The sequence below is a fragment of the Mandrillus leucophaeus genome, unplaced genomic scaffold (genome assembly GCF_000951045.1).
Source record: "Mandrillus leucophaeus isolate KB7577 unplaced genomic scaffold, Mleu.le_1.0 Scaffold7, whole genome shotgun sequence".
Lineage (NCBI taxonomy): Eukaryota > Metazoa > Chordata > Mammalia > Primates > Cercopithecidae > Mandrillus > Mandrillus leucophaeus.
The window spans coordinates 835518-861677 of NW_012107585.1; the positions used below are offsets into that span (position 1 = coordinate 835518).

General features: G+C 39.3%; 1 protein-coding gene across 1 annotated transcript in view; it reads right to left on the bottom strand.

Moving 5' to 3' along the window:
- Nucleotides 1-26160, bottom strand: part of MED13L (mediator complex subunit 13-like) — a 324163-nt gene that overhangs the window by 26939 nt on the left and 271064 nt on the right. The window contains exons 10-19 of the mRNA XM_011964393.1: nucleotides 23943-24674; nucleotides 22901-23126; nucleotides 21794-21899; nucleotides 21357-21481; nucleotides 18474-18573; nucleotides 12253-12473; nucleotides 11717-11922; nucleotides 6132-7069; nucleotides 1798-1977; nucleotides 961-1184 (exon numbers count right to left, since the gene is read on the bottom strand). Of these exons, the coding sequence (XP_011819783.1) occupies nucleotides 961-1184; nucleotides 1798-1977; nucleotides 6132-7069; nucleotides 11717-11922; nucleotides 12253-12473; nucleotides 18474-18573; nucleotides 21357-21481; nucleotides 21794-21899; nucleotides 22901-23126; nucleotides 23943-24674 (3058 nt within the window). The remainder of the gene's footprint in view (nucleotides 1-960; nucleotides 1185-1797; nucleotides 1978-6131; nucleotides 7070-11716; nucleotides 11923-12252; nucleotides 12474-18473; nucleotides 18574-21356; nucleotides 21482-21793; nucleotides 21900-22900; nucleotides 23127-23942; nucleotides 24675-26160) is intronic.

Here is a 26160-nt window from a genome sequence, read left to right on the forward strand (position 1 = left end):
CGAAATGAATGTATTCAAGGGCTTCCTTCAGTGACTTAATTGATGTCATTACATCACGTTAGCATCTCATTTCTTTGTAGCAACACATAAATTTACTATTCCATGCCTACTCATACATTTACAGATCATGAATGTCCTGTTTTGGAATATTTGGGAATTCAGCTTGGAATCTTACTTTAAAACCACTTTCATAATGTTTACGTGCCTATCATAGTTCTAAACACTTTACAGATATTAATTTCATTTTACCAAATACAAAGACATTAGATGTATCAGATACAAAGAACTTAGTGCATATATACTTTGGCATAAGAAATGTAGCACTTATTATTCAAAGACAGACATGATTCTATTTGTTTAAAGCAATAGGAATTCATATACTAAAGATGTAAAATTATCTGCCTGGTTTTTACATTATTAGAGGCATTATATTTTTAATCAGTATCAAAGTTTCAGTATTAAGATGTCATGTTAAAACACAATGGGGACATGATCCATTAAACTTATGTTTCAATTCAGAAATTTTCAAAAGAAACATTTTTATACTGTTGTCAGGAACTCTCACCACTCACCCTATCCCTCAATCCATCCAGTAAATAAATAAAAAGAGTAGATGTGCTCTTTTTGTAAAGCTCATCTTCTACATTGCCACACTTTCCCCTGGTGAGCAATATTCTTCACCTTTTAGCACATAAATGGAGAAGAGAGAACTGATGGGATTTTAAGACGTATAGTAAGAATGGGAGAGGAATGTTTTCTAAATCTAACAAATATAAAGCCAAGATGGGAAAGCAATTTGCTTCCAGAAAAATTTGTCAATTCAATTCTCTTCCTCATCCTCCTGTTTGCGAATTTTCTTTGAGATTTACTTTCAAGACATTTGTCTTGAAATTTAGTCAACACTAGAAACAATCAGAGGATCCAAGTCATGAAAAGTGATTTTCACAGTAACTTCCTCACCTCGTATACAGCACTCAAGTCCCTGAAGAAAGTTTTGGCTCCTTCGAGCAAGGCCTCATTTTCTGGACACACCACAATATAGGCAACATCACGGTGGCCCCCATATGGGTCCAACAAGAGCCTCTCCCAAAATGGCAAGGAGAATGGCGAGATGGTGAGGAAATCCTTGTCATAGCCTACCAGCAGAGTGGGAATGGGCAACGGCTCAGGAGATTCTTCTGAACCTAAAATGACATTGTAGTTTAGGAAGGTGCTAGAGAGTTTTTCCCACAATCTGTACAATTTTGAAATTCCTGGTACACTGGTCTTAATTCTAGCCTCTGAAATGTCACTCCATGTTGACAAGACATTCTTAAAAGTATTTTTCAAATCATCTAATTAAATGGTCACTGATGAGGACTCTTAAGTCAGAATTTGCTTACAAAGTTCAGTAAGGTCAGAGGGCAGACTCGAACAAGTTAAAATTAACCTTCCAAGCAGCACTACATCATTTCCTTCAAGATAAGCATTATGATCCTAACTATGATGAAGTACACAGAACTGGCCCAGAAGTCCATCCAGACGAAAATGCAGTGAGGATTGGGAAGATGAGGAGAATCTAAGAAATGCACTTTTTAGGGATTATCTTCCTCACTGACCTGGATTACGCCAAGGGTGTTAGGAAACTTAACTCTAAAATTAACTTTAGGAAAACAAAGAGATTATAAAACTTAATGGTCATGAAGAAAAAGACTCCCCTATTTTGTTAGTGAAGCAAGGACTTGACAGTAACTAAAGCTGCTCTTCACTGAACAGCACTGAAGTCAGAAGGAATTTTAAACAGGACAAAGACCCTACCGTAGGTTCCCCGTCCTGCCATCTTATGGAACTGCTGCCAAGTGAGTGGTCCCTGCACATGCTGGATGTTCTCCCAGGTCCTGCCCGTGCGCTTCTTTTGGATGGCATCTTGGAGAAAGGGCTGCAGGGACAACAGCATACGAACCACATCCTGGGAGGAGAGCATGCTGATGTCCAGCACTGGAAGAGAAGTGAGAAGAGATAGAGAAGATAAGGGGGCTGGCACCCTCCTCTTCCTCGCCATCACCTCAAGCCTCAGTTAATAGTCCAGAACAACGTTATTAGCTGTAGTAGATTCTAAAATATTTGAAATAGGAGTCAGGACGAGAGATATTCTTCTACTAAATTAGAGAAAATAATTGATAATTTAGTATCAAAAATAATAAAAGGAGAAACGGATTACTCTCTGTAAAAAAGTTTAATGGAAGAATTGTTTAAAAGTGGAAAAATGGATAGGTGCGACTTTTTAAAACCATGTAAAACTGTTTCCAAGGATTTTCACAAGATAGCTGCAAGTTTCTTAATTATTACATTACTTTTATTTGCAAATATCAATGTTTTGTTTATATGATGAGCAGGAAAAAATGGAACTTAAACAGAAGCTTTTAAAAACTCTTTAAATGCTCTTAATTGTAAAAATATTTTCACAAAATACAGAATGCATAATAAAGAGAAAGCCAATCTTCAGTGCAGCCAGACGCACGGGGAAACACAGCTGACGTCCCTTGAAGACCAAAGCCCTCTGCAGGCATGGATGGGATTCACTGCCTTCTAAATGTAGATGACTTCAGTCCCAGCAGTAGCCCTGGGGAGGGATTTTTAACCTAAAATTTGAAAGTTGTCTGAACTCCATGCAAAACCATGCAAACACGTTTGGACATATGTATTGTTTGTTTCTCAGGACGGAGGGTTCATCATGCTCATCAGATTCTTAACAAGGTCTGCCAAAAGAGCTAATTATGCTGTAGGTGATGTGGTGTGAATCTGCACAGCTGGATTCCTGAAGACTTTGCCTTCCTCTTACTCTTCTGGCTGATTAGGGAAAGGGCATGGAAAGAAATCTAAGATTTATCTGCCAACTAAATTTGAAACACGGGATGATTAAGGATTCTTTTTTTTTTTTTTTTTTTTTTGAGACCGAGTCTCGCTCTGTCACCCAGGCTGGAGTGCAGTGGCCGGATCTCAGCTCACTGCAAGCTCCGCCTCCCGGGTTCACGCCATTCTCCTGCCTCAGCCTCCCGAGTAGCTGGGACTACAGGCGCCCGCCACCTCGCCCGGCTAGTTTTTTGTATTTTTTAGTAGAGACAGGGTTTCACCGTGTTAGCCAGGATGGTCTCGATCTCCTGACCTTGTGATCCACCCGTCTCGGCCTCCCAAAGAGCTGGGATTACAGGCTTGAGCCACTGCGCCCAGCCATGGTTAAGGATTCTTAAGACATTTTCAAATGTGTCCCTAAATCAGTAAAGCATAGGTTGCAAAGTGGTGGTCCATAGAATATTTTGTTAAACTGTGGAACAAATCACTCCAGGACATTTCATACACAAATCTAGATTGCCAGCTTCCCCTGAACTGAGAGACCCATATTCCTGCATAATCACCACTTGCTGGAGCTGAGGAGCACCTGTCCCCTTCAGGCACCTCATGGCCCCTGTCCTGCTGTCTGCCTGAGTCTGACGCAGTGTTCATTGCCTTTTATCTTCAGCCGGTGCTTCTTTTTACATATAGTAAGAACAACAGTGAATACTTCTTGTATTAATGGCTCTACCAAAAGTGGGAAATCACAGACCAAGAGAACCACAGATTTGAGGAAACTAAAAGCAAGCATGTTTCTTATGAACCCTATTCCTGTGCCTGCAAAAGAGAAAGTGAGTTTTGGAAAGACAGCTTAAGGCACTGCCTTTTGCAAATCTGTCTCCCATCTCATTCATTTACATTATCTGGTACTTTTAGGCATCTTAAAATTTGAAATCCAGACCTCCCCTGCAATAAAATGTCCTATTTTTCATCCTGAAAGACAACACCACTGATTCATGCACACAGTCTGCTTTTCCATCTGAAGGCCTATCTAGTAAAAGGACTCACCCAAGCTGATCATCCACATTTTTTTTAGGGGAAAGGCTGCATTTTCTTCACTTCATAAATCCATTTACTAGAAACTGATTAAGGGCCTGCTTAAGTATAAGGCACTGTGCTTAAACCTAAGCAGTTATACAAATGAGTACAACCCTTCAATGCTTCCTTAGTCATCTCCACCTCCATGAAAGCTTCCTTGATTGGCCTAGTCAGAAAATACCCATTACTCCCCATACTCTACTGACGACCTCTGGACATACTTTTTATTATTTCAGATTTCTAACTGTATTTAAGAATCTTATATAACTTTCTTCCCTGCAAGACTGAGAGTTGTTCAGAAACAGGGTTCCCACTTCATTCACACAACCCTTCCAGTCTGGCCTCTGCTCCCACCACTCTACAGAAACAGCTCTCACCACGGTCAGAAGACATGTTTAATCCTTACCTTAAAATCTTCACTTGTATTTTAATGCCTGTCGATCACTTCCTCTTTCTTGAAACACTGGCTACCCCTGGCTTCCAAGAGCCCAAGAGCCCCTCTATGGTTCTTCCTTCTCCACTTCCTTGATAGGCTCATGCTTCTCTGCCTCACCTATACCTGTCAGAATTTAGCTAAGCTCTACTAGGCCCTCTTCGCATTCTATACTTTTCTCCTCCTCCTCAATGAGCTCATCTGTGCCCCCTTAATTGAAGTTATCATCTATATGCCAACCACTCCCTCTCCCCTGAGCAAAAGGCCCAAGAGTCTATTTGATACCTCTACCTGGATATATCAAAAGGGATCTTTAAAACTTCCAAACTTCCATAACTCAATTTATAAACTTTCTCTCCAGATACAGTCTTCCTCCAGTGTACTTATTTTTGAACACCACCGACTATCCAGGTATACTAGTAACAAATCTGGGACTCCTCCTTAACATCTATCTTTCCCTTATCCCCAAAACTAAACCCATTATCGAGTCCTGCAATAATACTTCCTAAACCTCTCTTGAATGACTCCGCTTCTTCTCCATCTTCAAAAGGACACTAAGGCAAGCTATTGTTTCTTACTAGGTCTTCCTCAATAACCCCCTAGCCTCCCCAAATCCATTCCTGCCATTTTCTAATCCATACACAGAATTACAGCCAGTGCACATGGTTATTCTTCTTTTCTAACTACACAAATCTGACGTCAATGTTTCTTCTTAAAATCTTTCAATGACTTTTTATTGCTTTGAGCAGGAAGGCCCAACCCCTAGCGTGCCTCTAAAGAGTCACTGTAATCTAGCCCCTGCTGACTTCTAACCTCGCTTCAGCTTCTAAAGGTCCCAACCAAGGCCTTTCCCACTTGCAGCACCTTCTGTCTCGGACACATGCCTTGCTCCCCATTCTCCTTCCTCAGTTAATGTGTACTTATCATTGAGATTCTCCTTCCTCAGTTAATGTGTACTCATCATTGAGATCTCCAAACAAATGTTACTACTTCTTCAGCAAAGTCTTCTCTGACCTTCAGCCTAGAGTGCCCCCTCTATCCCATGCTTTTATCACTTATAAAATGGGTTGTAATAATATGCGTACTTGTGTAATGATTTAATTAATGTCCACTTCCAGAATAGACCAGAAAGTCCATGAGGGCAAGTGCCTTGTTTCTTTCGGTAGCCATTTTATTCCCCATGATGCATTGCAGTTTAGGCAGTGAATGAATAAGAAAAGGAAATAGCAAGTTGCTTGGCACTCTTACAATCCAACTTCGAAAATGTTTGTCAACTGGAACTTTTAATAATACAACCAGTTATATGTCCCAGTAACCACAATGCAAAGTAAAATGTGATTTTGTTATAAGAGATGCAACAGAGGGGGGAACAGAGAAGGGAGAAGAGACTCTGCAAATGGGTAGAAGGCTTCCTGGAAGAGGTTCCTTGGAAACTTGATCTGGAAGAATGGTGGATTTAAGCGTGCGAGAGCGTGCAAATTATCTGTCTCTAAGCTCCTGACGACTCTGACACTCATCGGTCACAGGTTTCCAACAAGGACTGCTTACTTATGAGTTACAAGAGGAAAATTTCAGAAAACAATTACTCTTCTCCAAAGGTGTTCCAATATAAAACATTCTCCCAGTCCTTAAGTTTAGGATGAAATAAACATAGCTCTCACTTTAGGTTCTTTTTTTCCCCCTAAAGACATGAAATTAAATCTTTTTGTCAAATACAGTAATGAAAGCTTTTAAGTTATGATCATACCAACATACTCTTCAAAGTAAATTTGTGTTCTGGGACACCTACCATTGCTGTGAGGCCAAGAGTGCACAGTGGCACTTCTCACCAGAGCTTCGTCCACTTTTCCACCAGTGGGGTTATCCACATACTGCCGCCCCTGCTCCAACGCATTAAAGCATTCCGTCCAGTAATCGTTATTATCTGCTTGCACCCGGTCATAACTCCAGCTTACACAGGGAAGAGTTTGGCGATTGTTAGAGGAAATGTAGTCCAGGAAACTCAGTGAAGCAAAAGGTTGTGTGTGTTGATTCTGGAGGAGGAGGAGAAGGCTTATGGGTGGCTCCTGGGGTTTTCTGGTTCCTTCCACCTGAGGAAGGAAGGTGGACTGACACATCATTAAGCGCCTCTCTGCAGCCTGACCAATATCAGAATTCTTCCCAAAAATATCCAACTCATCTTCAAGGAAGAGTCCCGAATTGTAGCCAAGTTTGCGGTTCATAATCGCACTAAACCCACAGGTACAGCGGTACTGGTCCTCATTGGAAGAATCGGGGATGTAAAGCCCGACATCTGCCCCTTTGATGTTCATGTTGCAGGCACAGATGCAGCAGCTGTCAAAGTTTCTGTCTTTAAAGATATTCATCACGGAATCAGAGAGAATCAGGGTAACATAGAGGCTGTGGGCTTCGGGAATTGGTTGCATGGTGGCGGGCTCCACAGAGTTGAGGGGCCGCGTAGTAGAGGGGGTGGAGGCTGGTGACCCTTGATCGGTGCTATCATACTTAACAGACCCTTGACCACTGGCAGTGCCCCCACCTCTGGGAGTTCTTGGGGTCCTGGGGGTTCGTGGTGTGGGGACAGAGAAGCGAGGGGTTGCTGGAGATGGTAGGACTCCTGCCCCACTATTGCTGGCTGGGGCAGCGCTGTTCAACGTCACAGGTGTGTTCATCTGTGGTGTGTTCAGATAGTCTGGATCTGCTAGGCTCCCAACACTAGGCACGTTACTACAAAAAGAGAAGGCACCAAGTAAGGTATGGCAGCATGTCACAGATGTTGAAGTAGATACACGATCACCCCACCCATGTACTGCATGTTTCTCGTTTGTTTCTGCTATCACTGGTATACACTGGTATATTTACTTTTCTCTTAAAAAAAAAAAGATACAAAGGTCAGTGCAGTGTGTAAAGAAGTAGTAAGGTATGAAGAATAATTCAACAAAGCACTTTCCTTCTACTTATTCCACATAGAAGCATCCTCATCCTAATCTCTTGAAGGAACTTTTACTATTTTTGTAAGAAAACATGGCGCTGGGTTTGGTCAATGTCATTTGAAAAGTTGTAACTACTAAATGGAACTTCACCTATAAGTTCAGACACTAAATTAGCTAGAGGACCACAGGATGAAATTTCCATCTAATTTGCAATTACATTTTTGTCATTTTTTTTGAATCTGAAAGTCTGCCAGTGTACTCGTTCTCTGAGGCTATAATCTATATATACTATCAAAGTAGTTATAATCAAATACACATGAAAATTTAACATTTCTCTAATTTTCAAAATGCAGCCCTATCTAGGCTTACATTTTTATAGTAATGAGTGACCAGGAGGGAATTACATTTTAGGTAGCCCATTTACCAGTACTATACTACAACTGATAGGAATATTACATATGCGGCTAAGAGGCCTCAGTATTAATTAGGTGGTTGCACAGAAGTACACATACTGTATCAGAGTTTCCAGCTTCCAACAGTTTTCTGTGGGGTGGTAAGCACTTCATTTTTCACTTTTCAATCTGTTATGCATTGCATACAGTGTAATTATTTTAGCTGCCCAAGACTGACTGGGCTATGGTATCTACTTTCTCATAAGCAGTGACTTCTTTTTGGAACAGCTAAACAGAAAACACTGACTGCAAGGTTCTGCTGTTTCATTATCATAAAACATTGTCTTGATATACAGTTGGCCCTCTATATCCACAGGCTCCACATCTGCGGATTCAGCCATATACAGATGGGAAATCAAAATAAAAATACAACAATTAAAAAATACAAATCAAAACAGTAAAGTACAACATTTATATAGCATTTACATTGTATCAGGCATTACGAGTAATTCAGAGATGACTTAAGGTATACAGAAGGATTTGTGTAAATTATATGCAAATACTCTGCCATTTTATATAGGGGACTTGAGCATCTTCAGATTTTGGTATCCGAGGGGGTCCTGGAATCAATCCCCCAAGGATACCAAGGGACGACTGTACTTTCTTAGATGTGTATGTATATTAGCATATGAGTCCATTTTTTCTACTTAGAAGGTATCAAAAGAATAGAGATTTTAAAAAATTCTTAATATTCTTCTATATATATTAATACTGTACTTAAACCAATGCTCCTCCAATAAACTACATATTCAGTTACTTAAAATGTGAAAGAAGAATGTCATAAAGAAATGTCTCTTCAAATAATTTTCTTGTGATTTTTAATTAGTTATGTCTAAACTACCAGCCTAAAAGTCCAAATCAGGCACTGTAAAGAAATATTAAATCTGAGGCACAGTAGTATCTTTGAGTACAGATTAAAAAAAAAAAAACTTGATTGGCAATCACTGCTCTCTTAGAGACCAAAATAGTAAGTGTGTAATAATGATCTTTAATTGGACTCCTTTCAAATTTTCCTGTTCAACAAAACCCTAAAATTATTATGCAGTTCAGATCAGAAAAGGAACTATGAGTACTAACTGAAAACCTGAAGAATTAAATTGCTCCCTGGGTAGTAAGAATGGTTTATCTTGTAATCTGATTTTTCCCATTTAATAAAAATGAACTGAGTAGCAACCCTACACTAGAAGCTGGAGAGTTGAAAGTGAAAAGGAGAAACAAAAGGTGGCTCATAAGCAAGTGATTGCAGGGGTATTGCGTGTGACAAAGGAGTCCACGGTGATGGCGAGCAGAGACCACAGCAGGATTACACATACTCTAGAAACATACTGTTCCAATAAGGTAGCCACCAGTCCCCATGTCCTAAATTTAAATTAATTAACATAAAACAATTCAGTCTTGGTCTCACTAGCCACATTTCAAGTGGTCAACACCTGCAGCAGGAAGCTGGTGACTGCCATAGTGGACAGTGCAGACAGGAATCACCTTCACGCCAGGTGCAGTAGCTCATGCCTATAATCCCAATACTTTAGGAGGCCAAGGCAGGAGGAGCACTTGAACCCAGGAGTTCAGGACCAGTGTAGGCAACATAGAGAGACACAAACTCTACAACAAAATTTCATAAAAATTAGCTGGGTGTGGTGGCACGTGCCTATAGTCCCAGCTGCTCAGCAGGCTGATGTGGGAGGACTGCTTGAGCCCAGGAGGTCAAGGCTGCATTGAGCTGCAATTGTGCCACTGTACTCCAGCCCGGGTGACACAGGGAGACCTTGTCTCCAAAAAAAAAAAAACCCCCAAAAAACAAAAACAAAAACAAAACCTTCATCACATAAGGTTGTACTAATAGAGCCAGTTAAGAACACAAAGAATCTTTGGGATGGCAAATGAAAGATGTAATAGATCTAAATAATGACCTAAATTATTTAAGCCATGATACGGCAAAAGCTTGCATGTGACCTTTTTGGGGAAACCTGTATGCATGAAAGAGATTAAACTGTTGAATGGGTTCTTAAAACTGCTATGTCATTTATTAGCAACTGTATGTGCTAAGCTAACCCCTTATGCGTGCACCAAGGTGTTCCAGTTGTGTTGTGCCAGGATCTAGCTGAGTAAGCTAGAGTACAATTGGAGCACAGCAGCAGCACACTAGCCAGGTGCTCAGGGTGCTTTTCAGCACGCTCTTTATATTGCTGGTGCATTGTTATTTCCATGGTACTTCTACAATCACTAGTTGCTGAAGCACTGTGAAAGTCTTGTGTGGGAGGCAGAGCAGGATTACTTCATTTTAAAGGGAAGACCCATGTAAAATGGTCATTTAAGGTCATGCATATAATTTTTACAATGCAGGAATTTCAGTATTATAATACAGTAACTGTAGCTTCCTAAGTCTAGGATTCCTCTGTACTTTTCTGTCACAGTTTTTCTTTCTGACACTGACTTTATATACACAAGCAGGAAGCCTTGTGGTAACATTAAAATTAACTTGATTCATCAGGATGATTTTACAGAAGGTCATAAACTTGCAGCCCACAGGCTGAGGTGGGACCACAAATTTGTATTATTAGTTCCTTAAGCTTAACTTTCTATTAGCTGACAACATTTTAAAGAAAGGAAAACATACAAAAATCCAGATTTCAAGTGACCCTCAAAAACAGCAAGATCTGACCACAATGACCCCAGTCCTGCCTGACAACAACCCTCTGCACTTGAATAGCAAACATCCCTTTAAATGGGGTTTCACACTAGACTTCACTTGCTTCTCCTCCTGTCACCCACAATGGTGCTGAGCATCAGTAGTACCAACGCTTTTGTATTTACCCTGTCCATTTCATCTACATATCTGCTTACCTGACCACAGCAGAAATCTGAATTTGTGGTCTTTCATATCATTCGAATCACTTTATTTATTTAGAAATTATTTGTCACAGGGAAAACTGATTCCATCATAGTTTAGCCTATCTTTGTTTCTGTGATAGGGTCTCACTCGGTCGACCAGGCTGGAGTGCAGTAGCGCAATCTCAGCTCACTGCAACCTCCACCTCGTGGGTTCAAGTGATTCTCCTGCCTCAGCCTCCCAAGTAGCTGGGACTATAGATACACGCCATCATGCCCAGCTAAATTTTTGTATTTTTTGTAGAGACAGGGTTTCGCCATTTGCCCAGGCTGGTCTCAAACTCCTGAGCTCAAGCAACCAATCTGCCTTGGCCTCCCAAGGTGTTGGAATTGCGGCGTGAGCCACCACACCTGGTGCTAGCCTGTCTTCAACATATTCAGAACACTTACATTGGCCCACCATTGGGGAAATCATCTAACTCAAAGCCTGTTTTACAATCAAGTGCGGAGTACCTCGTGTAATTTATCAAATACGGTACTGAAAGTGAAAAACAGAATGGTTGTATGGGTTCTTGAAGTACAGCGTCTCCTGAATGTGTATTACTTTTACATCATCATAAAGTCAAAAACTCCTGAGTAAATCCATTGTAAGTCAGGGACTGTCTGCATACAAAATTTCATTTAGAAAATAACGCACATTTTCCAGCACAAAATAATTTGCACAAAAATATGAATGACCAATAAAGGAAGTTTCAAATGATAAGCTACTTGTCATCATTTTTTTTTCCTTTCTGAGACAGAGTCTCACTCTGTCACCCAGGCTGGAGAGAAGTGGCGTGATCTTGGCTCACTGCAACCTCCACCACCTGAGTTCAAGCGATTCTCCTGCCTCAGCCTCCCGAGTAGGTAGGATCACAGATTCCCGCGACCAAGCCCAGCTAATTTTTTGTATTTTTAGTAGAGACAGGGTTTCATCATGTTGGCCAGGCTGGTCTCAAACTCCTGACCTCAAGTGATCTGCCCGCCTCGGCCTCCCAAAGTGCTGGGACTACAGGCATGAGCCACCATGCCCGGACCTTGTTATCATTTTTAATAAACACTTAGTTAAGATAAAAATTCCATCAAATATGGCAAGTAAATGACACAATGCCTATACATACTTGTAGCCATCTCTAATGAAAGTGGCTGCAGGGGGCATGGGCAGTTGTTCAATTTTAGGAGGAATTGCCCATGAAGGCCGAAACAGACAGGCATCAGGTATCTTCAGAGGTAGCAAACAATGGCTCGGCAACATCTTCAGTGGAGCAAACATGGAGGATCCCATAAAAGGTTGAAAGGATGGAACTTTGTGCACATATGAAAAGTCCTATGACAACAAAGTGGGGTCAGGGTTAATACTGCTAAACTCTGTAGAACACACTATAGTGGCATAGTGCTATCATAAAAACAGCAACCAAAATGATCGTTTTTCAGTATTTCTCTCCTTTGATCACTAGAAAATGCTAACACAGAAATGTTAAATCAATCAAAACACACTATTTAATATGCTCACTGGTGTGCCTCATGTTCTAATTAAAAGGGTTCTTAGGAACTTATGTATATATGGCACATAGATGATACGCCATTTTAAAGCAGATGTACATGAATCCACTTGGAAACCGCTCTGCCCTGGAAATGTTAATATACTGAATATTACCTTAATTTCCTCAGGCTTGGGACTTCCTAATCCATCCTCCACTTCCATTTTGAATTCTGTGAGTTGTGTTGAAACCATACTGACCATAGGGCTCTCCATCATGCCTAATGCTGTCACTGTCTCTGAGCTGATCCCATCTTTATAATTCATCACAGGAGAAAATGCAGGATGCTGTTCCAAAGATGGTGGAGTGGGAAACATCCTTTGCAAGTCTGCAACTGCTGAAAATAAGAAAATAAAAAAATTTTGTTTAATAGGAAGGGCTTCTAAAAAGTCCTAGTTTATAGGCAGGCACACTGTTTGGCACAAAAAATAGTGCTAATTAAATGATCACATCAGTTCACAAAAGAATATTAATAATGGAAGTCTCTAAGAAGAAGGCCATCAGCAGAGAATTACCTTTTTCTGGGTCTTGTTTCGCTTTGTTTCTTGAGACAAAGTATCACTGTATCGCCCAGGCTGGAATGCAGTGGCGCGATCTTGGCTCACTGTAACCTCTGCCTCCAGCGTTCAAGCAATTCTTGTGCCTCAGTCTCTCAAGTAGCTGGGACTATAGGCATGTGTCACCATGCCTGGCTAATTTTTGTATTTTTAGTAGAGACAGGGTTTTACCATGTTGCCTAGGCTGGTCTCGAACTCCTGGGCTCAAGTGACCCGCCTGCCTCGGACTCCCCAAGTGCTGGGATTACAGGTGTGAGCCACTGAGCCTGGACTTTTTTTGGTCTTTATCACCAACTTCTTGATGTTTTATGGTCTGGCTTCACATTAATTCAGTGAACAGTCTACATAACTTACCTTTTTCTTCCAACAACTGACTCCCTGAAAAGTCTAAGTAGAGAAATTAAACAAAGTGGAGGCAATTAGAGAGTTACCACTACTGAAGTTCTATCCCTGTTTTCAAGTATGCATAAAATATTACAAAAAATAAAAATTGTTTGGAGCCAGACTTGTGGTTTATATATAAGAGGATTACTCAGCTAGTTTGACAAATCCACTACACTTACAGCTGCTCTTTTGGTGAAACTCACAGCTGCTCTTTTGGGGAAACAGTTCCATATTTTTTCCAGACAGGTATTAAAATCAAACTTCATAGTTTCTTTTAAGAAACACTTAAAACAGCAATTCTGAACTCCTTTGTTAAAAAAAAAAAATTCCTTTAATACACCTGTAGTAAAAAATTATCACTACAGTAGCTCATTAAGGTACTGATTCTTAAAAAGTAGACCTAATGAAAAGCAAGTTGTAGTTGTAAAATTTGGCCACTAGGGGGTGGCCTATGCAGCAAATTTTGTAAGTTTGGAGCCACAGGTTTTTAAATCAGTGATTTAATGTACCAGTTTCCTATCCTATTGCTCTTTCCAACTTCAAGATTTAAACAGACCAATAATAACCACTGAATCGACTAAGATCTGACTCCTAGCTCCAAATCAGAAATTAACACTGAGCAACCGTACCATGTACATTATGTATGTAAATGTACATTAAATGTACCATGCTGTGCTCCGGGCTACACAGTCCAGGTGCTGGGGACATAGCTCTGCCATGGTCAGGTCACTTCCTCCCTTGGGGCCTCGGTTCCTTCATCTAACAGGGAAGGCAGTGCTAGATGGATGATTCTCAACGGGCCTACTTGCTTTGCTTCGTTTGTGGGGAGAGAGGAAAGCTTTCAAACATCTCAGCATATGGAGGCAGAAGAAAAGGTGAGAACTTCTGGATTACATAATCTTTACTGTGTTTCTAAGTGAAACAACTGTATAATCCTAAATCCTTTAGCCTCTCTTGGCCTGTGGAGCTATTTGCAAAATAAGGAGAGGGAGAGGCCAGACAGCAGGGTTGTTAATTCAAATATTCATTTCCATTAGTGATGCTCCACAGCTACTTATTTTCTATAACAGGAATCTGTATCTGATTTCATTACACACAAAAAGTACCTGCTGCTTCCAAAAAAAAAGCAGAAGTAAAAACTCCAAAAATCCCAAGTTGATCTTCAAGGCACCTTAAAAATTTATAGAAGTAGAAACAGGAGCCAAGCCAAACAAGAAACTGGCAGAGAACTATTGGAGACCCTACATAACCGATACATTCTGAGGTGGAAAAACAGGACTTCAAATGTAGCAGGAACCAGATCAGTAAGTTTTCTTTAAAACAAAGTCAAGATCTTTAATACAAAGTTAGTCTACACTGGAGGCCAGGTGGGGTGGCTCACACCTATAATCCCAGCATTTTGGGAGGCCAAGGCAGGCAGATCATTTGAGGTCAGGAGTTCGAGACCGGTCTGGGCAATATGTCAAAACCTTGTCTCTTAAAAAATACAAAAATTAGCCGGGCATGCTGGCAGGAGGCTGAGGCACAAGAATCTCTTGAACTGAGGAGGCGGAGATTGCAGTGAGCCGAGATTTCGCCACCGCAATTCAGCCTCGGTGAAAGAGCAAGACTCTGTCTCAAAAAAAAAAAAAGTTCATCTACACTTGAAATAAATCCATCACCTTTAACCTTTAGTCCCTATTCCTCCTCCCAAGCCAAAGAACAGCTACTACAAAACTGTAATATAATTTGTGTTATATTTTAAAACGTTAATTTTGCTTCACAAAATCTTCAAAGTCACATTGCCATAAATCTTAATAGCCAATGTAGCTCTTTGTGAAGTAGAGAGATTGTATAAATTCTCTTTAAGTTAAAAGGGTGAGCTTAAACATAGCCTTTTTTTTACTTACAAGTATCCTGATGAGACACAAAATTTTGCAAAAAAAAAAAAAAATAGTTCTATTAAATTTGTTTTTACATTTCCTCTAAGAAACATAATAAAAGCATTTCCACCGACTTAGGGTTAGCTGACTTCTTTGATCTTCCCAAACACATGCATATATCTCAGTTTTCAAAGCCTCAGCCACCCTGTTAATTTTTACCAAAGGTAAACAGAAAACACACAAAAAAGCAGAGATGAAATTCTACCTCCGAGAGAGCCACTTTACAAAGTGGTCTTTATCGTTCTTACTATCAGATATTCTTAAGGAAGACTCAGTCTGTCTCGCTTCATTTTCCTAATCTGTAAAATGGGAAAAAAATCTACTTCATATTTTTTGAGCATATTAAATGAGATAATGTATGCTCAGAAGTGAACACTTTGCTGCGAACATCTAAACATTCAGTAAATGATGAAGTTAGTACAAATTAATTCTCCCTCCCAAACCTGGATTGGAAAAAGATGGAACTACTGTCAAGTTATGGGAATTTCTGAAAATATATGACCCTAAGATGATCAAAGGGAACTGGACTCAAAAGTGGGTAAAGCAGAAAGAACACTGAGACTCCAAGAAACACTGTGGTCCTCCAAAATAGAAACATGATTTGTCTGTTCAATTTTCTTCCCAGAAAATGGCTACAGCAAGGGTGGAAACAGCCACCAGGACGGACTGCTCTGCTTTCTCCCATCCTCCCGAGCCTGCAAGACCTCTGCACTTCAGCGGGAACTCATAAGACACCCACCTGCTCCTGCCCAGCACTTCATGTATTCATGCACAGGATTGAAGACCTCCAACAAAGCAGCATCACTGATTTCTTAGTGTTCTCCTCACCCCAGAGCATATGCCCAAGTCCCTTCCAAACAGTAAGGACTCTTGGAAAATAAACAAATGAACCAACCCCAAAATTCAACTCTTTCCTTTTGTCTATTCAAAGACTCATACTTTAAACTAATGTGCTTTCAAATATAAAAATTTGTAAGAAAGTGGTTAATAATAAAATCTAATAAAAACATGTTTTTACTATAACACAATACTACCTTAACATAAACTTCATAATAAAGTAAACCTATTTGTCACTGTTTGTTGCTGTCTTCAGCATTACATTCACAAATGAATAATTAGGAACCTATGCGTTCCAACACAATATCCACTGGCCACATGTGGCTACTGAGCACCCAAAATGGGGCTTGACCAAATAGAGATGCGTTGCAGGTGTAAAACATACACTGTATTCCAAAGACGTCATACAAAAAAAAAAAAAGGTAAAATACGTACAACCATTACATATATTTTTATAAAAAAAGTGAAATGCTGCAATAATTTTATACTAATTACATGTAAAAATAATATTTTGAATCCTTAAATAAAATACTGCATATTATTAATTTTTTAAAATAGCCACTAGAAAATGTGAAATTGCACATGTGGCTCTCATTTGTGGCTGGCTTTGCATTTCTACTGGACAGTAGAATTAATGTCTAGAATTAATGTTCTAGACATTAATTTTGCTTTGTTTCTGTTTTGTGAGACGGAGTCTTGCTCTGTCGCCGAGGCTGGAGTGCAGTGGTGCGATCTCGGCTCACTGCAACCTCTGCCTCCTGGGTTCAAGCGATTCTCCTGCCTCAGCATTCCAAGTAGCTGGGATTACAGGATAGACATTAACTTTTTTTTTTTTTGAGATGGAGTCTTGCTCAGTCACCCAGGCTGGAGTGCAGTGGCGCGATCTCCGCTCACTGCAAGCTCCACCTCCCGGATTCACCCCATTCTCCTGCCTCAGCCTCCTGAGTAGCTGGGACTACAGGCGCCCGCCACCATGCCTGGCTAATTTTTTGTATTTTTAGTAGAGACGGGGTTTCACCGTGTTAGCCAGGATGGTCTCGATCACCTGACCTCGTGATCCGCCCGCCTCGGCCTCCCAAAGTGCTGGGATTACAGGTGTGAGCCACCGCGCCCGGCCGACATTAACTTTTATAATACATTTGTCTTCCCACCTCAGTGCCCAAAAAGCTTTTGCTGAGATTAAAATATCTTGCCAGGCTATTTTCATTGTCATGTCTTGGGAGGAAATACTGTGTGTTCCCCTGACTCCCCCACCCCATCCCACAAATACACATGCTCTCACAAATACATATTTATATATATGCTTTGTACACATTAAAACGATCCTCTGGATTCTTGCATATCTGGGTTTTCCTGGTGTTAATATTCTGTGCTACATTTCAAATTCATTCATTTTTATAACGTGTACTTTATCATAAAATTTTAAATTTTGAGTAGCTTCTTTTTGAAATAATTCTTTTTTGGACAGAAATGAGAAAAACGATAGAGCACACAATATACTTCACTGCGCAATGCCGCTAACTAGCAGGATGTCTGTGAGTGTAAAGCCTTGGCTGAGTTACCAGACATTCTAACATTTCACATCGCTAGGTATCACGTCATGACAGAAAGAGTAAATGATCAATTGATTCAAAGAGGAAAAACATCTGACCTACACACACCTATTTTAATACTGTTTCTTTCAATCCGTGATGTTCCGTGTTTGTGAAATTCTGCAGTGCAGAGTAATAAAACAAGAAAAATGTTTAATTAAAAAAACTACAGCAACTGGCTGGCTATCATTATTCATTTTCACCCATGTCATGCTTGAGAAAGCTTTGCATATTTTAAAAAGCTATGGATCCACTAAAGCTGTCAAAATCCAATCTCTGTATACTTCCCACTTCTAGATTTGAGTAAATCAGCACTACATTTATAGGTTCATAAAGCTTTTTGACTCATCCCTATGACATGGTGGTTTTTCCCCTCAATTTGTTCTCATTACCAGCTGAAGTTAATGAGAAGGTGTTAAAGAATGATTTGCAATGGAATTATGTTTCTGCTTCAGAGTATCCACATAAGCTACCCTGACTTTCTTTTCTCTTGTAGAATGATGTGGTTTCTTAGGGCAAAGAATATACTCGAAAAAAGGAGGTTCCTCTCTTTGTCAGCATATATAATAAAACCAGTTGATCTCAAAAGGAAACACAAAAACTTCAGTATGCATCTTGAAAAGGATGATTGAAATCAAATATCCAATATCCTTGAGTGAATTACATTTATAAAAACAGAAACATTTTACACAGTCTTATAACAGACTACCAGTTTGAAAATCACTTGTGCAGCATTTATTCTACTAGGAAAGGACTATTAGAAAAACAAACCTGAAACGTGTTTTTCTACATTTTAAGTTATAAAAAGCTAATTCTTAATTGGAAAACAAAGGAAAGGAATTCAAATTAAGACGGTTTCTGTATATGATTAGCTGCCTGCCATCTCAGAACACCAATTTGTACAGGTTTTAATTCACAGTTAGAATTCTGCCACAAGGAAGGGGAATTTCAGATAAAGATAAAGCACCACTGAGTATGAGCATATTATATCTAAGTTATATACAGGCAGCGAGCCACAATGGCTCAGTCAAGTTTCTCTACTTACTTGGTGGATAAGGAACAGCAGCTCTTCCATCCTTCCCAAGAGGTCGGTCTTCTGTCCCAACTGTAGGAATTTTTGATGGGCGCAGAGCAGGTGATACAGCCTAAGAACAGATGATGTTATTAAAACAGAGTGATGTGTATATAAGTATGGCAGCACTCAAGTATTTCCTAATGTATGTCTATTGGCAGATGCCTCTTGGTAGAAGCGTTTACCAGCTGAACTTCTGGAAATACCAACAGATAGTGAAACAAAGGAGATGGTTACAAGCTTATCAAGTGTAAGAAACAGTGAGTTGAATGGATCTTGTGAGGGCAGATTGTGCCACCAAAGGAGAGCTTGCAGACCTTAAACAATTCTTCCCTCCCAGGTCAATTTTCACGGACACAGTGTTACATGAGGGTGGTGCCTCCAGTAGTAACTGACAATTGGTCTGGTTTCCCTTATACTTGGAAGCAGGCAGCTAAAAGGCATAATCTCAAGCCCTCCAAATCTTTTTTTTTTTTCATTTATCACAACAAACTATGTATCTTCTGTACCTAGTTACAAAAAATAACTATCAAAATATCAAAATTGATCTTCACAAAAAAAAACTTATTTTGTAAAATTATTAAAATATTCAGAAGAGGTTTTTCTCTATTATTCAAAAACAAACCAAGTGCATTATTGCACAAGATTATCTTTAACATTAAATGAATTGGTGATGAATTAAAATAAAATATAAAATAAAGCAAAAATGATTTTTACAAATAGAAGGCCTTTTATTTATTTAAACTTATACAATGTCACAACACTGAAACGTAAAATTAAAATTAAATTCAAAGACACTTGAGATGACAACTCAGCCAATAGCCTCCCAACTCCATTTACGAGTAGTAAGATGGATTAGCAATATATTCTAAGGTAAACTGCTCATGTGATTAAATGCCTGATTAAAAATCAGAGTAAAGCAAAAACACTCAGAGAAATGAAAATTTGATTGAAAATGTCCAATTCTCTCCTTTGTATGTTAGTATTACTAAAAGTATATTCCCAACAGTTAAACATTTCCTCATTAAGCCTAATAGTAAATCATAATTTATACAAAGAATACGTTCAGTGGCCCAGAGCAGAAACAATTACCAGGACGGTGGCCATGAACAGATCAGGCAGGCCACTCCACAATGCTTGCTCTGTTCCATTTTTTCTCCTCCTTTGACTTGTACCTCCTTTTCTTTTCATATTTGATTCCCCTCACCACTGCCAAAGCACCTATCCTAACCCTCTGGATCTTTAAAACCAAACCCAGGCAGCACTTGGCCTCTGGTGGATAGTCAAATTCAATGCCTGGATCAGCAATGAAGAAATGAGTCATTTCTTCTACCAGAATTTTTCACATTGTCATGTCCTTTTCCTTCATGTAGCTACTGTATAAATTCAGATTCTAGTGTTCTAATCCAACAAAAGTTACCAGATTAGAGGATTCCTGCTTTCTGTAGATCAGACCCCCCCGCCAAAAAAAAAAAAAAATAGCCCTTCTGCCAGTTCAGTTCTATACTCAGCAGCCCTCAGAGGAACGCATATTGATGAAGTTCAAAATTCAAAACTTTCCTAGACCTATCAGTCTCTAACCATCATCAAAAAAACAGACCAATGGTCTGTTCCTTATCCCTGAAAGCTAATCTAGTTCATTTTTGTTGCTTAATCAAGGCTCATTCCACACTTAAACTAATGTCCCTCCCCCATTCCTCTCAATGACCCCAGTCTTTCCACATTTCAAGTACAACCCATTCTCCCAGGCCATTATGATCTCCTCATCCTCTAAGTACTTATAACAGTAATGGTGTATAATATCTGTTAGATACATTTTATTTTAAAGTTAGAATGGGCTTTAGAAATGTTTCCTACTTAACTTTCAAGCCTTAACTTAAACACTGTTCCCCATCACTTCGTACCTGAATGTCCAGCAACTTCAGATTCAGGTCTATTACTGTACTCACAGCAATAAGTATACTACAATTCTATGTGCCATTTCTCCTTACGTCTGTGAGTCTCTCAAGTATAAGGGTGGTAATTTAATCATCTTTATAACCTCAATTATTAGCCTTAGTACCACCACAAAGGATTTAACCATCAATTAACAAATGTATGTAAAATGGATGAATATGGAGGTAGATAAGTGAATAAATGAAAGAAAAATAAACTAATAAGCTGAGTTTTTTGAAAACAGAGCCTATCTTATTCATCTCTAGGTCTCCCAGAAAAAACAGACACTTGTATTTGCCCAAAGGTACAGAGTTGGTTAGGAGGACGAGAACACACATTTCCTGAGTCTTATTTCAGCTGATCTCCAAAGGATTATAATAATTATTCTTCTCTGTCATTTTAATCATACGCTGCCTTGAATTATTTAACTTCTATGTATATAAATTCTATTCCCCTATAATGATGCCATGATCTGAAAAAGTATAAATCATATTTGCATATCTAACCTCTGACTTATTAGATGAAAAAAAGTTATATGGGCATTACTTTAAAAATCAAACCTAAGGGACAACATAATACATTTCTAGTGGTCCTGTGATATTTAGAAGAATTTATTAAAATAAATGTGAAAGATTTTAATATGTACAACTGGAATACACTAATGAAAAAGATCCTTCAATGAACAAAACTCTAGAGGTGGATAAACTACGCTAATAACCTTTACAATGTTTTCCAAGTATACAAACTTTTTTTTAAACAGCGTGACTAGACTCCAGTATACAGACATTTAAAAAGAACATTCAGAACCCGAAATAAGAGCCCCTAAATTCAGGAGACCAAACTATAAGGAAATACTACAACACTGACATAAAGTCCTTTCACGTAGCAAAATTTTTGTGTATGTAGCTCTGGCAAACTCACCCCAAGTTCGTCGTCATCAGAATTATCAAAGATGTTGTCTAAGTCATGCAGGGAAGGTGCCAAATCTGTTACCTGCGTAAGGCTACTGGAGCCAGCTCTGCCAGCAGCATTATCCTGCCGGACATCTGTAGGAAAGGAGGCAAAAGACACAGAATAAACAACTCCACCAAGCGCAAAGGAGTGAGGAGAGGACACGGATCTCAATGAACATGACCTGCCTGTGAGTTTTTCCCTACGGTTTTAGTTAAATTTAGAGATAATTACTTCCAAATATGTTTATCAGTTTTGAAAGGAACTGAAAAACAAACTATGAAAAGTATATTAAAGATGAGAAGAAATTCTTATTACAATAAGAATAAAATTTTACATTGAGAAGCATCTCCTTTGCATTTTATTTTAGCAACAATCCAAGTGAGGCAAATAATCATTGTACACACCTGTTTTAGTAGCAGAACTGAAAATAGACATGGCATTTTTCCCATCAGGCACCGGCGTGGAATGACCTGGTGTAGTGACATCCTTGGTACCAAATCCATCCTCTGACTGTATAATAAATTCAGCCAAACAAAACACATGAACACCAACCCAAAGTGTGAAATATGAGGGAGAACACAAAGAATTAGAGGGTAGAATGGAACTTGTTATGAGCACAAGTATGATAAACCATGGTCTATGCAACCAAAGGAAATAAAAGATAGGTCCTTTCTCTCGAATTTCAACAGAACCATGAGATCCCCACTTTCCCCTCAATCCTATGGGGTATTCTGAGTGAATCAGTGTTTTATGTCTAAGCAGTACTGGTGGCAGTTGATTACAGGCCTGCCATGGTGTTAAAAGCTGCCTTTAACAACATTTTAGATGCTAAATTATAGATTCAGCTGTCTGGATCTAGGGAGATCAGTATAAAACAATCTAAAAAGCATTCCCCTGAACCATACTGGCCTCTTATAATTGTCTTACTTCCTTGATTCTCAAGAATACCTATTTCAATGGCCCAGTATTTTAGAATGTCTGAAAATTTAAAATTAAAGACAGCAGACACAACCAGTACTCATTTTTATGATGATGAAACCAGTAAAATTAATACTGATAGTCTATGGGTAGAGTTGATATTAATCCAGAGAATACATAGGTATAGCGCTTGGCACAGTAAGGATAAGAAGCGCTCGATAAACTGTATATACATACTGTTACCAACATTTTTTCCTTTACATTTTGGGTACTTTTGAATAATATTTTAAAAGAAATAGGGAGCATAGGCCAACAAGAATTAGCATATGAGAGGAAACATGCACTGTACAAGCTATAGTCTGGAAAGTATGAGGCTTCATTTATGTTCGGCTGACTTTTAAACAAAGGTGAGCCATGACATAAAAAGGAACAATACGCTGTTCAATACAATAGTACCAAGAGCATGAATATGGGGACAGAGCAATCAGGCAAGACTATCTCAAACGTTCTGCCTCCAAAGTCTTCCCACACATGTTGTACTGACATAGATAGAAACCCACACCCTGCTGGACTCTCTCTCTGTTAAATGGTACCTTATTCTTTTTCAGGGAATCTTTCTCCGTCCCTTGTTTGCATTTCTTGTTGGCTGTAAAGATGTATTTTATGTCACCATCTTCGAAGGTATATGGGTCATTCACTTCTCCCAAACTGTCTCCAGGTTGTTGCGATAGAGGCAATGGGTCAAGGAAGTGGAGTGGCTGCATCTGGGGCTGTTTGTCTTGCCAGATTTTAAACCGTTTGTTAGGTTGTGCTAAGAGTCTAAAAGACAAAATGACAATTTAAACAAGATAAACAAGGTTAAATCAGTTTCTTTAAAAAAAAAAAAAAAAAAGCATTTATGACTTAAAGCATTTACAAAGCTTAAACTTTTTGTAAAAACAACTAACAACTAAAAATTCACCGATATAGTTATTTGCTTTTACAGTTTATATTCATGATTAAATAAAAATTAGTATACTTTGTCAAGAATGTATGTTTTTGTCTCTGAGTCCATCGATTCCACTTAAGAGCACAGGTTCTCAGGACAGACTGCCTAAGTTCAAATTCCACGTGTATCATTTACTAACTGCATGGCCCTAGTTTCTCAGTTATAAAATTAATAGAATAATATGGTACAGTGAACATTAAATGAGATAATCCATGTAAAGTTTTAGAATGGGTGGCTCAAAAGAGCTATAAATATTATACTAGATACATGACACATACACCTGAATGCAGGCAAAGCCTTCCTCAAAAATGTCAACATACAAAGAAGGCACTGATGGCAATATGGAAAGTCTCATAAAGCTATATTATTTAATTAACAAACAGTAGGGCAAAAATGTATTAATATATTCGGAGTGTACTAAAAAAATGGCATAAAGAGTTCTTTATACGCCCATGTGTTAAATCACATGTGTGCTCATCTGTATGTAGGTCAAAGCATTTGACCATTAAACATTTTCCATATCCAGAGTCAAGAAGGACAAAGAAAAGCCTACTTCAATTTTGAACCTGAAAGTTTAGCAGGGAGAGATGGGGAGGCAGCCCCTGTCCTTCCAGAGGATGGGTGGGTGGTGCAGAGGGCTGTCTTACCTTTGCAATGCAGTGCTCTCTGAGTTTACCTCCATTTTGGCATCACATCTCTCACCCTGGAGCTCTGGAGGCCTGAACTCAGCATCATCACTGGGTGGGAGACGATAACTATGCCACCACTTTTCTGATGACTCTGGGTTCGAGGGCCTAATCCCACAATATAAGGCTGTCTCGCTGACCTCTGCCATGAGAGGCAGTCTTTGGCCTACGAGGACAGTTCTGTCATCCAGAGTAGACAACTGCTGGAGTTCTAGTCCATTTCCATAGAGGGCTGGATTCACAGGGACAGACGGTGGGTCCAAACTCTCTGTTTCCTGACCTCGTGGCTGAGGGCTGAGTGTTGGCGGCAGAGGGGATATAGGGGAATGAGGTGAATCCATAGGATTCAGATTCATTTGCTTGCTTGTATTTCTGGAAGGCACGGCCATTTGCTTATCATACTTCCTACTGCTAGACACCTCTAAGGAGGAGTCAATCCCTGCCAACCCTAGTTTCTGTCCTGGCGCATCTTGCTCCATGCATAACTCTTCGGCCACGGAGGGCCTATGGTGAAACGGGATTAAGGGTCTCTTCTGCAGCTTGTCTCCTTTTTCCTGTCTTTCTGTTGTTTTGTGCTTAGAAGAAGCAGGAGGTGGTAAAGATGAAGATGATGATGGTCCTGCACTGAACCCTGGTTGAGACATTGTGGGAGGTCGATTGGGTCCTACTGCACAACGTTTTAAAAGCTTATGCCTAAAATGAGAGTAAATAATTACATCATTATAACATTAAGAAAAGAGATTCTCTGACAAAATTTTGCCTTTTAAAGCATACATTAGATGTACTAATACATATAAAAGGGCTCTAGTTTTTATTATGTAACTAAAAAACAATACACCCCAATGAAAAATGAAGAATCAATCACATACAAGTTAAGCAGATAAGAAACGGGCATAACAAAAGATGTAAAGTACATTGTTAACCCCTACAAATCACTGATTCAAAAAAACCCCAAATCTTTAGATTTGGTGAGGGCCTCAGATAACCTATTCATACCGTATCTTAAAACCATGAGAGTGGAGTCATGAGATTCTCTGCCAAGAAAAAACATAGTTTCCAATTTCTATTTTATAACACTCTACTAACTATAATATAGAATGGCTTATAATGGCTTGTAGTGCTGTAAATTGGGAATAAAATAACTATGCAACTAGTCTGCCTCAAAGTGTAGAACTAAAACAGTAAGTTCCAATCCTAAGAACATTTAATAGGATAAATATACTAGAAACTTTATGTGCCACTATATCTAGGCAAGAAGGGATAAAAGACAACTTTGGATCTTACAGACACATGTTAAAATGATAGAACTTAATACCACACATACACAAATGCACCTGAACCATCTAAGCAGAAAAACCAAGTCGGCTCACATCCTAACACACTTCTTGGCAAGCATGGGTGTGAAAAATGGCTCCGTAAGAGCCCACTAGATGATGCCAAGGTTTAATCTGTACAACAAAGTTATACTGCAGGTCAGCCAGCACCTCCCAATATATAAATCATTCCCGGGGAAAAATGTGAGCTCTCCTGCCGGTGTAGTAGTAACTCTCTGAGGCCACTAGGGTGGCATTAAATTACTGCCGCATTGCACTAAATGATGCCCTAGTGAGCAGTAAAACGGATTTGTGGGGCATAATGGGATGGTTTAGTGGGACAGCAGGATGGCTGCCCTGCTCCATAAGGCCATTAAATAGTGGAAGGAGTGGTCTGTACCATAATGGGTTCAGTAATCCTGCAGCAGATAATCTGAAAATACTCTTCCCAAAGTCTTTGCTACTCAAAGAAATAAAAACAAACACTCCTGAACTTCTTGTCTTTAAGCCCAACGAGCACGGTATAACAGTAACATGTGAATGTCTCCTCAGAAAGTACCTCAATATCTTATGAAGGTACTTATTTTAAAACCTAAAATTTTAGTCTTTTAGACTTTTTTTCTCAGAGAGCATTTACCCATACTAGTTCTTTGAGAGACACTTTACGATACCCTCTTCAAAGTAAAGATGTTTTGCAAAGTGGATAACCTAATCATAAAGTTAGTTTCTTCAACTGTATTTAATGATTCAGCTACATTGCAAAAAGGTTAGAATGAGGAATGCACAGTAGGTAGAAGCGAATCGCAGCGCATCTCAGCAGGAAAGGAACCTAGCACAGACAGTGGGGAAATCAGAGGAAGGCCGCA